The sequence below is a fragment of the Vollenhovia emeryi genome, unplaced genomic scaffold (genome assembly GCF_000949405.1).
Source record: "Vollenhovia emeryi isolate VEMERY1.0 unplaced genomic scaffold, V.emery_V1.0 DF939359.1, whole genome shotgun sequence".
Taxonomy (NCBI): domain Eukaryota; kingdom Metazoa; phylum Arthropoda; class Insecta; order Hymenoptera; family Formicidae; genus Vollenhovia; species Vollenhovia emeryi.
Genome location: NW_011967007.1, coordinates 111,049 through 126,535, shown reverse-complemented (window position 1 = coordinate 126,535; position 15,487 = coordinate 111,049). Strand labels below are relative to the sequence as shown.

General features: G+C 48.9%; 2 protein-coding genes across 3 annotated transcripts in view; both read right to left on the bottom strand.

Moving 5' to 3' along the window:
- The window catches only part of LOC105558283 (major facilitator superfamily domain-containing protein 6-B), a 5,436-nt gene extending 3,318 nt beyond the window's left edge, over positions 1-2,118 (bottom strand). The window contains exons 1-5 of one of the 2 annotated variants that reach the window (XM_012005874.1): positions 1,748-2,118; positions 1,081-1,198; positions 663-1,018; positions 478-588; positions 128-398 (exon numbers count right to left, since the gene is read on the bottom strand). In XM_012005874.1, coding sequence (XP_011861264.1) covers positions 128-398; positions 478-588; positions 663-1,018; positions 1,081-1,144 — 802 coding nt within the window. In that variant the 5' untranslated portion in view covers positions 1,145-1,198; positions 1,748-2,118. Of the gene's footprint in view, positions 1-127; positions 399-477; positions 589-662; positions 1,019-1,080; positions 1,199-1,460; positions 1,641-1,747 lie in introns of those variants that run through there. The other variant, XM_012005875.1, reaches the window with a different exon arrangement.
- Positions 2,119-5,046: 2,928 nt separating this feature from the next.
- LOC105558289 (serine/arginine repetitive matrix protein 2-like) overlaps positions 5,047-15,487 on the bottom strand; it is an 18,292-nt gene continuing 7,851 nt past the window's right edge. The window contains exons 2-10 of the mRNA XM_012005879.1: positions 14,961-15,318; positions 14,796-14,884; positions 14,416-14,580; positions 14,192-14,308; positions 13,771-14,109; positions 12,513-13,078; positions 12,275-12,420; positions 10,801-12,179; positions 5,047-10,473 (exon numbers count right to left, since the gene is read on the bottom strand). Coding sequence (XP_011861269.1) covers positions 6,517-10,473; positions 10,801-12,179; positions 12,275-12,420; positions 12,513-13,078; positions 13,771-14,109; positions 14,192-14,308; positions 14,416-14,580; positions 14,796-14,884; positions 14,961-15,318 — 7,116 coding nt within the window. The 3' untranslated portion in view covers positions 5,047-6,516. The remainder of the gene's footprint in view (positions 10,474-10,800; positions 12,180-12,274; positions 12,421-12,512; positions 13,079-13,770; positions 14,110-14,191; positions 14,309-14,415; positions 14,581-14,795; positions 14,885-14,960; positions 15,319-15,487) is intronic.

The following is a 15,487-nucleotide window of genomic DNA, read 5'->3' as shown; positions in this document are numbered from 1 at the left end:
GAGATCCAATTTCCTATATGATTAGTGCGGGGTTCTTTCTTCCTCTTGAATGATACAATTGTTACACAATATTTGAGACATTTTCCTACCGGAGAATGTTATCGGTGCAACCGCGCATAATACGAACCGAGGAGATCGAAGCAGATGGCATCGGCTATGCTAACTACGACAGCCATTCCGATCCAGCTGATAATGGCCGCCCATAAAAATAAGTGGAACTGATACGAGGAATGTTTCATGTCGCCCCGCGAGTCCTTGGCCTCCCGCAGAAGATGATTGAACGCCGTGTTATTGTCGCAAGTCGCCGTGCACCAAGTCCTCAGCTGGCCCCCGCAGACCGGGACGTGCGAGATACCGTAGATAAACGTGCGCAGCCTCACGTCCACGCAGTCCTTCGTCTACAAATTGTTTCGCGATAGAACGTCACTTCCACGAAAGATGGATAGAAAAAAAAGGAAGATTATACAAGTCTCTTACAACTAAATCCTGATACATGTCGAATCCCACGTCGAACTCGAACGTGCTGTTCATGGAAACATTTTTGCCAGACAGCGCTAAGAAGCCACGAGATACTTCTTTGCAAGACAACTGTAAAGATGAGTTTCGTGCGTATTATTTATTAGCTACCAGAGAGAAGATAGTACGCGCGCATTTATACGAACGTGGCAGACTGCGTCGGCGTGGTATTCGTACACCACGCTTCCTAGCACGTCCTTTGAGAATTCCGTCCTCGGACAGATCTCCAAGTACGGCAAATCATTGTCGCAGACGAGAGTGACGTTTGCGCTGCTGTCTAACTCGGGGATGAAGTAAATGGAGAAGAACGCTATCGCCAGCAGGGCCTCGAATAGCAAGAAGAAGGTTTTGTGCAAGCTGAACTTGTCGGCCAGGCTGCCGAACAGCGGCTTCGCGATCAGGCCGGAAATTGGTAATACTGTGTATATCGTGCCGACCACCGTCGCGGAGAAGCCCAGTTGCTTTCCAATAGTTGGCAGAAATTGTACCATCGGCCCCGTCCCTGGGATAAATGCAGCGAATTCAGAAGAGCTGTAGACGAGGCGGCGTCTCGATTGGACTTACCAGCATTGTATAGGAAATAATGTGACTTTATGGGGGCCAATTCCTTGTTCACGTTTTGCAACATGATTCAGGGACGTGCGGTCAGTCGTCTTGTATCTTCAACTTGTGCGCCTTGTACCTGCAAGGAAAAAAAGCAAGCTGTAGCAACATGGCATGTCGCGCGACGCAGCTTTAAACAACACTAGGAAGCAGAAGTGCTCTGGATTCTCGCAATATCCTTCTCGCGTTTCCTCGTCCGTAGATGAAAAGCGCACAAACTCCGACCATTCGTTTCTAGCAACGTAAATGAGCTTATTTGATCCGGATTTAATTTACCTCTCACCTCTGCCTAGTTCTAACAATTAGAAGAGGATACATGAGCGAGATTAACGTCGACCTACATTGATAAAAGTGGACGTTAATCGGTCGTTAACTCATCAAGCCGCACTCATTAGCACGGATAGACTAATTAGCCTTTTAGCTATTGAACGCGCGGGACAAATCCGATCGAGGGCAGTGAATCAGCAAGAATCGCTCGCTGCAAAACTTTTTTGGCCGAGTTGAAGCCGCGGTACGTGGAAAAGAGAGAGAAAGAGAGGAGTCGCGCGAATCACAACGCGAGTATCTACGTGCGAGGCGGGCGGTCCCCAGCGCCGACGCGAGGATCGTTGAGGACGAAGACTCGTACCTCGGGCGCGAATACTCGCGGAAGCTAGACCAGTCCTCGGGGGTGGTGCAGCATCCCGCGCGACGCTTAACCAAGTTCGCGCACGTTGCCCGAGCACTTTGCACTTCGCTCGCGGGCTAACGGGATCGTCCCGGTCCGATCGCCGTTTTGCCGCCTGCGTATCGCAACCGCGATGCGCGGAGCACTTGACTCGATATCGCGTGAATCACAGATAAGTCGGCCTCGCTTGGCGCTTCTCTCTCTCTCTCTCTCTCTCTCTCTCTCGTGCGCTTCCCGCTCCGTCGGCCCGTTACGCAACGGAGGACTCGGCGCGTGCACCGTCAATCGTGCCGGCCTGCCAGGTTACGAGGCGCCGCGTCGCGCTTGACCGCGTCCGGAGAGACGCTGTTAGCGCTGAAAGCGCCAGTCTTACCCTTCGTCACTCACTGTATGTCGAACAAAGATAGAAGACTCTTAAAAGACGCACCTACCGCGCGACACGTTCGAACACTTCGAACGCGCGGCGACACGCGCGCGTCTCGTGTTTTTTTTCGGTAGCTTCCCCTTCCCCGCGGCGGTTTTGGATTGCACCGCCGTCAGCTGTCTTGCTTCCGGCCTCCGGGCTAGCGTGTGAATCCGTTCTTCTTGACACGTGCCACGTGTAATTTAACGCGCTGCTCGCTACTATACGTTGTTCACGCGAGAATGACATGTCATTTTTTTTACAGACATTTCGGAAAAAAAGAGAATCATACTTAATAATTTTTCTTGTTGCGGAGTCTCGTGTTGCAATGTTAGAGTCCTTGATGTGTCTCGCTGGCGAAGGAAGAGGTCAATTATTGTATAACAAAAACTGCGTCGTGTCATTTTTCGAAAGCTTTTCATGAAATCGAGCGTACAACTTGCGTACAACGCTCAGTTCTTACCAGTGCACAGGGTTGGGAAGTAACTCGTTACTTGTGACTATAGGACTGGCCATTTCCTTCGACATTTGAACTTTCGAAGCTTCGAAAAATTCATTCGTGCGAGCGGCGAATTCATTTAAAGAACACTAAAAATATTATAAATAAAAAGTACTTATTTATATATATTGAAAAATAGGCAATTACTTCTGAATTATAATTATGAAGTATTATTTTTATTATTTTTAACATATATAAATAAGTACTTTTTATTTACAATATTTTTAGTGTTCCTTAAATAAATTTTTCGAAGCTTCGAATCTTCGAAGTTATCAAATGTAACCTACCTGTAACGAAGTTATAGTTACAGTTACTTTTTTTTTGGTAACTCTATATAACTTAACTTTGTTACTTTATCTCCATCTGCAACTGTAATTTAACTTAACTCGGTCACATTTTTTCAATAACTGGTAACTAATTTGATAGTTACATTAAGAGTTACTTCCCAGATAGCACACTGAATTCACAAAGTATTCTTTAAGTTTTCTTTTTTCTGAATTGTAATTCTTTAGGAAATCATAGAAGAATACAATGAGAGTGACAGAGGAAGTTACATGCACCATAAATCGTTTTCCTGACAACTTCTTAAAGTATTCATCTCGAATTCAATAAATGTAAACTTTATGAATTCAAGGGGAATAGTGTTAGAACAAAGAGGATTACAAAATATTTACCCAATGTATGTACATTATATCTAATATGCAGTAACATTACACCATTATTATAATTTCTCACTCAACAGTGAGATACTCTCAACCGAAGCTCGTTGACAATCGGATGATTCTTCCGTTTCGGTTCTCGTCGTTCGATTCTTTCTTTTACACAATAGAACTATTGCACAAAATTAATTGCACATAACGTTACGCACACAAAATATTGCACGTGGTAACACGCTGCACAAGAACGTCCGGATGGCGGTTAGCGGATACTCGCGCATGACAAATAATTCCTCATAAATTCTTAAAGTATTCACAGTACTGAATCGCGAAGTGTTCATTATAATGAACTTCAGAAGAATACTTCAAGACGAATTGATTGAGACTAATTCTTCAAGAATTCTTCAGATGTTTATTTTTCTAATTCTGTATGTTTTCTTTAAAATGAATTCTCTATGAACTTATGTTCATCTTTGTGCTATCTGGGTTTATATGTATTTTAAACCTCCACAGATTGCATTAGGCCTTACATTTGCGCATAAACGCCTTTATCGACACTTTACAATTCAAATGCAGAGTATTTTTATTTTCATTGCGAGAAAGTAACTGCAAAGTAACGATTCGTTATTTTTTGAGTAACCGTAGCTGTAACGCGTTCAGAATTTGTAACTTGTAACTGTAACTAGATACTTTTATAAAGTAACTGTCCCAACTCTGCCAGTGCAGATAAACTGTAATCTCGGTTTAAATTACTTCTCATCTTCTTCTAATACGTTATTCAAAAACGACCTACACTGCCGAATGTTTTTATTTAAAAAACAAACGACGTTTCGGTCCCGGACCCTTATTAAGTTAATCTGCAAACGTACATAACTAAATAAAAAAAATATATAATTATAGCGAAAGTAAATTGCAAATCTATACCTTTTCACACAATTGTTGGTGATCTCATATTATTCGTTTGGCCAATATCGTTATGTTAATAAGCTGCGTACAAGCAAGAGTCATTACACTTTACATTGTTACGAATTAATAAATGTCAAGAGTGAATAAAGATAAATAAGAATAAATAGGAACAAACATGAAATAAATAAGTAAATACACTTACATATTGGTAAAAAAATGATTGCACTCCTTGGTTGAAATATTTACTGTTAAGTTATGTACGTTTGCAGACTACTTGAAAAGGGTCCAAATCCGGGACCGAAACGTTGTTTTTTAAATAAAAAACATTGGCCAGTGTAGGTCGTTTTTGAAAAACTACATATCATTGGATATAAAGCAAGTTGAGCCGCGATTAAAGGTAACTGCCCGCGTTGGTAGAAGCGGGCATCAGACAGCGCAAAGAATACAGCGAGTCTTTTGCATTTTCAAATGACGAAATGAGTAATAGCGAATTCGGCAGCTTGCACTAGTTTTAAGGCTTGTGAATTGTTATATTTTAAGGATCGTCTTAAATACGCAGAGCAGTCGTTTCGGCATTTTCCGAGCCGAGGCCAAGGCCCGGTTTCACCGACGTCGATTTAACTTCAAGCTTAGCTTAATTCGTTTCTTTCCAACTGTTACTCTAGAGACAGACGTGAATTAAACCAAGATCGAAGTTGAGCAACGTCTGGCGAAACTGGGTCCGAACGGACCGCCCTGTATAGGAGGAGGAACGCATATCGGGCGATAGCCGTTATCACGGGTATAAAGTTTGCGATTTTGTAACAAACTGCGCTTTAATTTGTCATAGATACATTTACAATATACATTTACAATATATATGTATATATTTATAAGTTTCAATACCGCTTCTCCTCCCGACGAATACTCTGCCTCGACGATAAAGATGAGTTTAATGGGTGTAACGACGATAGCGGCGTATTATGGTATATTTCGTCTTTTGTTTCTTATTCCGCACATGGGGCTTATACACATATATTTCTGCTGATCTCTCGTTATACTATTATATGCCTCTCCCGACAAAAAGAAAACAAAAACCATGCCTCTTTCTCTTCCAAACGAGGATTCGACTCGTCGCGATCCTCTTCCCGGGTCTTTGCACAGATCCCACGTTCGAGATCCCCTCATTGAAGATTCGAGCAAATCGTCATCTACGCGAGATATGTGTTTCATATGTATATATACAAAGAAAGCCTAACTCCCTTACGTGCTAGGTCCCTTACGACGCTAGGTAATCTACATAACGTACACCAGCAACAGAGCGCGCTCGATTAATTATTATACACAAAAAAAATCCTCGGTCTCCCAGGCGGGAGTTCCTCCTCTTCTACAAGTTCGACGATTAATTCGCTAGCGGGCCGAGCGGGAGGATCGACGGGGGAGGAGCCCGACGGCTAAACGACACTCGGCCAATTGTGGACCCGAACGGCGGAGATGCAGATAGGGAGGACGCCCGTCGTCGGTTCAATTAACAACGCAAAATACTTCAATATTGCAGGATCGCCGTGTCCCGAAGCACACGCACGCGCGTGTGCCGACGAGGAACTCGCGCGTCCGTCAACGCGGATCAGCAAGACGCACCTAGCGAGTCAACAATGCGCGCAAACGGCGGTGCGTCGTCGCACAAATATACGTTTATACATTGTTTATCCGCGGAGATTACCTTGTCCGACGCTCGCGCACGCAGGAACTTTTGATAGACAATGCGGATTGACTTAGAGCTACTGAATCTGCCGGTTAATCTCGCTTTAGAAAACTATCAAAAATTCCTATATCGAAAGTAGACCCTTATGTACATGTAGAAGCTCGGCTTCCCTCGACGAACGGTGTAAAAGTGTCAAAGCTACTCGAGTTGCGACGGTCGCTCGTGAGAAGGAAGTTGCGGTCAAATAAATCTACAAACGGTCGTTCATCTAATACTCCGTAGAGAGCCTCATGGGTACGCACGACGGTCAATTACGTAAAAAAAAGAAAAAAAAGAAAAAAAAAGGAGAAAAGACAAGTCGCGAGGAGGATGTCCCTTGTGAATAAAATAGAAAATTGACAAAACAAGGGCATACTGCTCTCTCTCTCTCTCTCTCTTTCTCTCTCGCGCGTCTCGCCAAGAGATTTTCGATTAACACTTGGTATTCCTCAGGAGCCCAAACGATCACGTCGTTTCGAGATCCGCGAGAAGGCTGATCTGTCATCATCGAATCACGGACCGATCTTGCAGCGATCTTAGTGGCTAAAGCCAGGACGGTCGGTGATGCGGCGGCTGGAGGGTGTAGAGCGAGTGGAGGTACTGCTGGTAGGCGGCCTGGTCCATCAGGTTGGGCCCGTGGCTGTGCGCGACGTAGGCGGAGACCGGCGGGACGTAGGGCGATCTCTGGGCGAGGAACGAGTGGGGCGGCGGGTAGTTCCTGGGTGGTTGGTTGCCGAGTTTGTTGCAGGCGGTCGGTTGACCCGAGGCGCTGCTCACCGTCGGCGGCACCATCGGCGGCTGCGGCGGCTGCTGCTGCTGCTGCTGTTGCTGCTGCTGCTGCTGCTGACGCAGGGCCATGTTGTAGTAACTGCTCGGATTGCGGAACTCGTCCGTGAGGAAGGCGAGTGCGGCCGCCGCGGTGGCGTCCTTGTCGTAGGGGAAGGGCGGCGCGTGGCCGGCGGTCGCGCCGCTCGCCGAGGCGGCGAAGTTGAAGGCACTACCTGCGGGCGGCGGTACCGTCTTCAGGGCGCCGATCGACTCGGCCGCGGTCGCGGCCGCGTACTGCGGGAAGGCAGGCATCCCGGCGGCCGTTTGCTGCTGCTCGGCGCTCGTCGCCACGGCCGTCGCCGTCATGGCCGCGCTCGGCTGCTCCTGCTGCTGCTGCGGATGCTTGCTCTTCCGGCTTCTCTTCGTCTTGGACGGCGTCGCGGCGACGGGGGTCATCGCGGCGACGGGTGTCGCCCGCACGTCGCCCTCGCCGGATCGCCGGGATATCGCGAGGATACCCTGGCTGGTCTTGGCCGCGCTCTGCAGGCTCTGCAGCAGGTTGAGCTGCTCGAGCTCAGCGGGGCTGGGCGCGGCGCCGCGCCCGTAAGCGGCGAGATGCTCCGTCTTCGAGCCGGGCGGCGGTCGCGGGATCGTCAACAGCTGCTGCTGCTCCTTGCTCGTCGGCCGGCCCACCAGGCCGAGGCTCAGCCGCGCGTACGGCGAATTGCTCGCCATGGAGTCGGCCAGGCCGCCGACGAACGGCGTGCCGTCGAACTGACTGACCGACACGGCCTCCGGTTGCGGCAGGCCCATCATCGGCTCGAAACTCGGGAACTGCTCCTGACCCGAACGCGTCACCGCGCTCTCCTGCGGTAGACCGCGCGCGCCCGACTCGCCGGGCGGCGGCTCGTACGCGCGTTTCTTCATCGGCGGTGGATTGCCGGAGGAGCCGCCAGACGCGGCTCCACTGCCGCCGGTGGACTTGGAGCCGGGGTCGAAATAATGCGGACTAGGATACACCGGCCTCGAGTTCGGCGGCGGTAGCGAGTAGGCGGACGGCTGGAAGCCGCTCGGGTAAAGCGGCTCGTGGGCCGTCGTCAGGTTCTGCTGGAACGCCAGCAGTTGCGTCTGCTCCGGCGCGGCCGCGGGCAATTGATCACCGCTGCCGGACGGCGCCTTGCCGAGGAACCCGCGCGGCTGGATCTCGGTGAAACCGGCCCGCGAGTCTTGCGGCGCGGATTGCTGTTGCTGCTGCGTCTGCGGCTGGCCGCCGTGCCTCGAGGCGGACCTCTGAAGCTCGACGTTGGGAAAGCTGTTCGGATACGTTGGCGGGTATTGACCCGCCGACTGGTAGATCTGATGATTCGCGTTCAGGTTCAACGATTCCGACTGAACGGAGAAGTTCCTCTGCTGATCGCCCGTTGTCACGGGCTTCTCGGTAGCGTTGGGCTTGAGATACTCCGCCCGGTGTTCAGTCTCGTTCACGGACGAGGATATCGTGGGCGACTGCTGAATGTACGTGGGATTTTGCTTGAAGTCCTGGGGATAACTCGCAGACAGCGCCGTTGCCTGAGCACCGTATTCCTCCGAGTTCTTGGACGACTGAAGCTGGGAGTAATTGGCGGCCTGTTGCGGAGAGGATTGCGAGTAGCCGGGCGACTGTTGCGGCGGCTGCACGGGATTGCACGTGGACTTTTGCTGGGGGGAGGATTGTGGATAATTGCGCGACTGCTGAGGCGACGGTTGCGAGTAATTCACCACCGCCGCCGCCGCCGCCGCCGCCGTCGCCGCCGGTGCCGTCGCCGTCACCGTCCCAGACACCTGTTGCGGCGAAAGTTGCGAGTAATTTGGTGGTGTCTGCGGCGAGTGCAGCGGATGCGAGTACGTTGCCGACTGCTGGGGAGACGACTGCGGGTAATTGGTCAGTGGCTGCGGCGACGACTGGGAATACGAGCTGTTCTGCGGCGACGCCTCGGAGAACGGGGACTGCGCTTGCGGCGAGTGCTGGGGGAAGGTCTGGATCTGCTGGTGCGACGACTGCGAGTAACTCCGGTCGTGTTGCGGGGCCGGATAAGAGCTTGGTGGCTGCGGCGACGACTGGGAGTAGTTGGCGGGCCGTGTTTGCGGCGACGACTGCGGGGAGAAGCTCGGCGGCTGAGGGGGCGGCTGCACGTACGCGCTGGGTGGTTGGGGCGAGGGCTGCGAGTAATTCGCAGGCGGCGGCTGCGGCGACAGACGGCTGTATCCAGCGGGCTGCTGAGGCGAGGACTGTGCGTACGGGGAGTGCTGTTGCGGGGACGGCTGCGAGTAATTCGGCGGCGTCTGAGGGGAGGACTGCGAGTAAGGGGAGTGCTGCTGCTGCGGAGAAACCTGCGGATAACTGGCGACCGCCTGGGGCGAGGGCTGAGAGTAATTAGCGACCGCGTTCTGCTGCGGTGACGGCTGCGAGTAACTCGGGGTGGATGGTTGCTGCGGCGATGGCTGCGAGTAATTCGACGGCGGTGTCTGGGGCGACGGCTGAGGATACACCGGCTGCATCGCTTGCGGGGAGTGTTGCGGATAAACGGGCGATTGATTTTGATTGCCGGCGGGTAACTGTTGCGGGAAACGTTGCGGAGACATCTGCGGATACGGCGGCTCGCTGGCGTTGTCCTGAGGCGAGGATTTCTGATACGGCGACTGATACGGCGGCTGCGCGTGTACCTGAGGATAGACGGGCGGTGGTTGCTCGTAAGGCGACGGATAAGCCGGGGACAACGGATGATTCTGCGGCGACGGGGTGGGCGGCAATTGCGCGCTGTATCTCGGTGGGGTCGCGTAATAGGGACTGTTGTAGGGGCTGCTACCGGTCGACAACGCGTCCTGATAGAAGCCCGCGCCCCTTATCGGCTCGGTCGGGGCTATCACGGGCTGGCACTGCGGGGAATGCGCTGCGCGCGGCGCCGGTGGCGATTCCTGGGAGAAACTCGACACCGATTCGCTGACGCTGCTGCCGCCGGTGCTCAGCCGTCGTTGCCTGCCGCAAAACGACTCCTGCGAATCCCCGTCCTTTTTTATCATCGTCGCCTCTTCCGCCTCCTCGTCCTTCTTTTTTGATTTCGGCGCTCCAAAGGCTTTGAACCAGGCACTCAAATTTGGCGTCGCGGACTTCGGTTTCTGCGCCTCTTCCGTACCGGATCGAGCCGCGTCCTTCTCCTCCGCCGTGCCTGACGCTTTCGTGGCTTCCTTCGCGCTCCCCCCCGTTTTCTCCTCCTTCACATTGGACGCTTGTGTCGCAAGAGAGTGATCCTCTTCCTCGTCGTCGTTCGACAAATTCGGATTCGGCGACGACACCAGACTCTTGCAGATCAACTGGATGGAATCCACGTTTTTCAGCACAGTACCTAAACTGAGCTTCGGCTCCTCGTCGTTATCCTTGTTAGACTGATCGTTATCACTAGTAGAGCTCGCGGCATCATTGGCATTGGTGCTGGGCGCGTTAAGCGGTTTCTTCAGAAGTAAATTCCCCTTGCTTTTACCGGGCTGCAAACGATCGATCGTGCGCTGTATCTTCTTCGGCCTATTCGGTCCATGAGGACCAAATATCTTGATGGAACTTGGTCTCTTTCGCACAGCCTCGACTTTGGATCCTGGTCGATTAGACTCGATGGAAGAGGTGTGAAGCACTGGCGAGTCACTGCCAGACGAGAATCCCGAGAGTCTGGGCGCGTCGTCAAGCCACTTGTTAATATCCTGTCGCACGTAATAGATCAAATCAATAATGCATACGATTCACAGAAAGTGAATAAAGCGAAAAGAAAACTGAATCCCCCGTATTAAGATACAAGAGAATTCAAGAGCAATAATCTTGTTGACAATGTGATTTTGCAATTCAGAATATACACAGAATTATCGATACATTAATTAAAGATAGTCGAGACATAGTTTACAATTTAAAAATATTAGTTTCTCTTTGGACACGTGTTTTCCATTTCTTTAAAAAAAAATCCAGAATTGCATTAAACATTAAAAAATAAGAAATCTTGAAATAATCTTGAAAATAGTATCTTGCAAGCTTACATGAAGTGTTTTCTCCGTCGCTTGGTTTAATGCTTGAATCGCAGGACTCTCTTCGGCTCCCAATCCTTTGGTATGTTTAGCATGAGTGCTTTTTTTATTTTCACTGATTTCCGGATCGTGCTTCTTAGTCCCGTCATCCGCAACCTTATCTTCCTTCGTACTTTTCTTCGACTTTGATCGCTTTGCACTAGTTTCTTTATCATTGTCGTGGAAAGTACTACTGTTTGAAGGCACTTTTTTTGAATAGACACCATGAACGTCACCTTTCGCTTTTCTTTGCTTCTCTTTCTCATTCTTTAATTTTTCCTCTCGTCTTCTATCGCTTATCTTATCTTTTAAACTATCAAGCGAGTCTACGTCTTTATTACCAATGAATGTGGAGATTTTCTTGGAGATGTGGGTATGTTTGGAGTCTAAAACAGTTTCTAACTCTACATCTTTGGGATCCTTTTGACTTTTTAATTCTCCATTCTTTAATTCCTCGTTCTTTTGTTTTGATTTCTTATTCTTTTGCTTCATGTGGCCCTTGTCGGACTTTTCGTCAGACTTGGTTACAGTCTTCAAATTCGACTTTTCTTTCTTACGGCTCTTTTTCGTTTTGACATGGGAAGATTGCTTCTTGCTCTCTTCGAATACCGTGTCACTTTCTTCCACCTCAATCTTTCTCAACTTGCTTTTCTTCGCGTTGTCTATCAATATCGCAGTTTCTTCAAGTTCCTTCTTTTCTATCTTTCTACTTTTACTCTTCGCAATTACCGGAGGTTCGTAATCTTCCTCGAAATTCTCCTTTCGTTTCTTGTTCTCCTTCGTTTCTTTGGCAGACCGTACAATTTCTGAGTCTTTTTTCGACTGATGCCGCTCTTTGCTCGCCTTTTTATTAGACGCTTTTAATTCTTCCGTTTCCTTCGATAGCTTTTTGGTTTTAAGTAAACTATTTACATCAATATTTTTTCTTCTCTTCGACGTCACGGTACTAGTCTCGGATATTGAATCCTCGCTTTCCCGATCTTCCTGCTCCTCCTCATCCTCGTCCGATTCCTCCTCTTTCACCTTTTTCCCTTTTTTCTTTCCCCTCTTCTTCTTCGCAACTTTAATACTTTTGTTTCTTTTTTCATCCTCGTCCACCTTTTCGTTACTCTTAGACTTTGCTTTACTTTCAGGTTTATACGACTTGGACTTTTTCGTTGATTTTTTCGAACGTTTTCGTGCGTTATGGTGCAAAGACGATAAATGACGCGAGGGATACGATAAAGACGTAGGTGATCCGGCCAGTGACGGAGGCGATGTAGGATCTTCGTCACTGGACGTTTCCGATTCCAAATATCGACTCACGGCTTTGTCGAAGGCTTCCTTAAGATTAACCGCCATATCCGTGTATTCTGGAATACAAAAAACGTGTCATGAGCTTAGCCGCACACAGTACAATGCAATCCCTAAAATAAATATATGCAAACGATTTAAAAGCATCACGAACCGTTATCAGAACCATTGTACTGTCTGCAGTTGTCGACGATAAGTCGAAAGTCGCGCTTAAACTGACTTAAATTCTTATACGAGCCATTCTCCAGCTTCTCCTCCATAGTTTTCAGATCCATTGGCCTGCGTACCACACTATAGTACCTGTAAAGATTATTCGCAATATATTATTGAGAACTCAATAACGGATATAAGTAATTAGTCGTGGTTTCAAAACTGTGGCATAAACTTGGTACCTTGGCGCATAGTCCTCATCCACCGGCTCAATAAATGGCCAGGCGTCCACGTGATCCTTAATACTTTCGAGAACCTTGTGCATACCGACGCAACGCTCCTCCTCTTCGATTCCGAACGAGTAGCCGTACTTGTAGCCGTAGTTACACGACACGTAATTGCCATCGCCGTGATTACCGACGCCTTTCTTCTTCTTCTCCAGGTCCTCTACCTCATCCCTGGTGTGAATTACGATCTGGCCGACAGCCGAGGCCAGAGAGTTGTTCGTTTGCCGGCCCTTTTTCTGGACCGGTGGAGCCGGTAGCGGCGGAGTGGCGTCCTCCTTAATATAAGATTTCGATGCTTGGGTCCCTTTCTTAGTCCCTTTGGTCGTTTTAGTCCTGATCTTGGATCTGACCATGACTGCGTCCATCTGTGTAGCAGGTTCCTGGCTACGAAGCACTCGCGAGCTATTACGTTGTAATAGCTTACGTCGCTGCTGTTTCTCTTTCAGATCAAACAATTTCGGTATTTCCGGCATGAAGTCCTCGGACAACGTGCGATAAAGCTTGCGTTCGGTGTCGTATTCCTAGGCGAATAAACACACACAATTTTATTTCCAATTTCACAACAATGTGTATACACGGTGTCCTTGAATGGTCTGTACAAACTTTCGGAATAAGTTCCAGGGACCCAAACAAGGCAGAAATGTCCCGTGAACATGGGGTCGGAAACGCTTGCTTCTGGAGTTACGACGTTTCGAAGTTCTCTACAATGGCTGGAGAAATTATCGCGTCAAATCGCACAGTGTTACAAAGTTTATTTATTTCCTTGGTTTTTTGCCACGGACATAACAGGACAGTAGTACACGTGCTACAGGGAATGTTCGAAATGGCCTCCGTTAAGTCCCAAGGAAACCTGCGCACGTCGTCGCACTGACTGGCGAACCCATTGGAAAATACCTGGTGTATTACGGATTGTGTCGCAGCCGTCCACGATCCGCTGGCGACGAGTTGCTACGTCTGGTACCGAGATAGAATAAACAGGGGTTTTCAGTAAATAAACTTTGTAACACCTGTGCGATTTGACGTGAAAATTTCTCCAGCCATTCTAGGGAACTTCGGAACGTCGTAACTCCAGAGACAAGCGTTTCCGACCCCATGTTCATGGGACATTTCTGCTCGTTTAGGTCCCTGGAACTTATTCCAAAAGTTTGTACAGACCATTCGGAGACACCCTGTATATAAAAAAATTTTGTACAGAAGAGGAAGCGGTCTTTACCGAATCGCGAAATTTTTCAACCAGCCTGCTCCAATCTTGCTGAGTGAAGCAAACAACCTGCCAAACGCTCTCGCGCCCGTTGCTCCCGCTGTTTATTAAACTAGCTTCCTCCTTCTCTTCCTCTTCCTGTTCCTCCTTCGCCACTCGGTTCCGTCGTTTCTTACGCTTTCTGTCCCTTGGCTTACTTTTCTGCTTGTGTGAGGCACTGTTAGAAGTAACAACGTAGTCCTCCCGGTACAGTCGAGTGCCGTAGAAGTACCAGTAGGCAGAATTCTTACGATCATGTCCCAAAGGTTCGACTCGCAGGCTGTCCGAGTCCAAGTTGCTCAACGACTGCTCCTGTTATTAGTTTCACGTTTATTCGACCGTCGGAGGGAGCTGCGCGCGTGTGTAAAATTACTGCGGCAACTCGAATACGTACTACGTCTTCGGCGTCGAGCCTAAAGTCACAGAGCGCGCGTAGTATCTCTACCTTCTGACGAAGCGGTAACAATTCGAAGTCTACGTCCGTATTGAAAGGATTTTCGCACTTGTATTCCTGCGCAGAGACGTGCGGGCGTTTTAGTCGCGATTTACCACATCGGGTGCGGGAGCGACGAGGGGAGTTTTACAAGGTGCGCAACGGCCGAGACCTGGCATACGTACTTGACATTTCTTCCGAAAGAGTCTACGCAGAAACATCTGATAATTAAAGGTGGAGATGTCATTGCGGGTGTCATTTGGCAAGCAACCCTCCAGTAACTTTACTATCAGTTCCTGAAGCAGCCGTCCTTCGGTACCGCCGTCCGTCAACAAAGCCTCTTCCAGATCCTAGAATTTTAAGCGACGTTAACATCGGGGCGGCCTCTCGCGATTACAGCGACGTGAAGAAGAAGAGAACAAAATGCTGTACAAGCCAAGAAATAATATTATAAAGCTGAAGCGTGACAGCGTGTTTCACTGCCGTAAAAATGCTTGAAGCGGTAACTAACGGGCTTTAACGTACGCTTGCTTACTCATTAGAGAGCTCGCACTTGATTAGATACCTCAATATCAAAATCCAGAAGATTGAAGGCAGCTCTAAATAATGAGCAAAAGTGTGCTATACTTGGCACCTCCCACCACGATTGAATGTCTAAAAAAACAAAGGAACAGTTAAGAGTTCCTTCATCTTAATCCTGCTATTTGAAAATAATGGACGCAAATTGTACCAGTTTCTTTGTCAGACGAGCCGTACTGATCAATCTCAGGCCTGGCCTGCAACGAGTTGTCAGAACTACACGTCGCTTCTGTTGCTTTCACCCAGAAAGAAAAAGGATCGACACGCAGTTCCAACTTCTGACTAAGGCTAAAGCCTGTCGCGCATTGCCAGCCAACAGGCAATGGGAATAGGGAGTAGAATTTTCTTAAACGTTGGACTCGTCGGAAATTCTCACCCAACCAATCCAACGTCAGAAATTCTACTCCCTGCTCCTGTTGCCTGCCATTGTGTTTGGGCCTTAATATTTGTCGTACGACAAATTGTTCAAGTGTGTCGACTAGCCGCGGGATAGTGAAACTCTCGAGTATCTAGAAATCTTCTATCCCGCAGCCAATCACGACGAGTGTAACGTTAGCCTGACAACCGACAACTCATTGTAGACCTAAGTCGTAGAACAATATTTTCCACTTGGACTACATCGTTGAAGGGTTGACTTTCCAAAATATCCTCTTAAGGCCTGTGTCCACGATGCTAGAA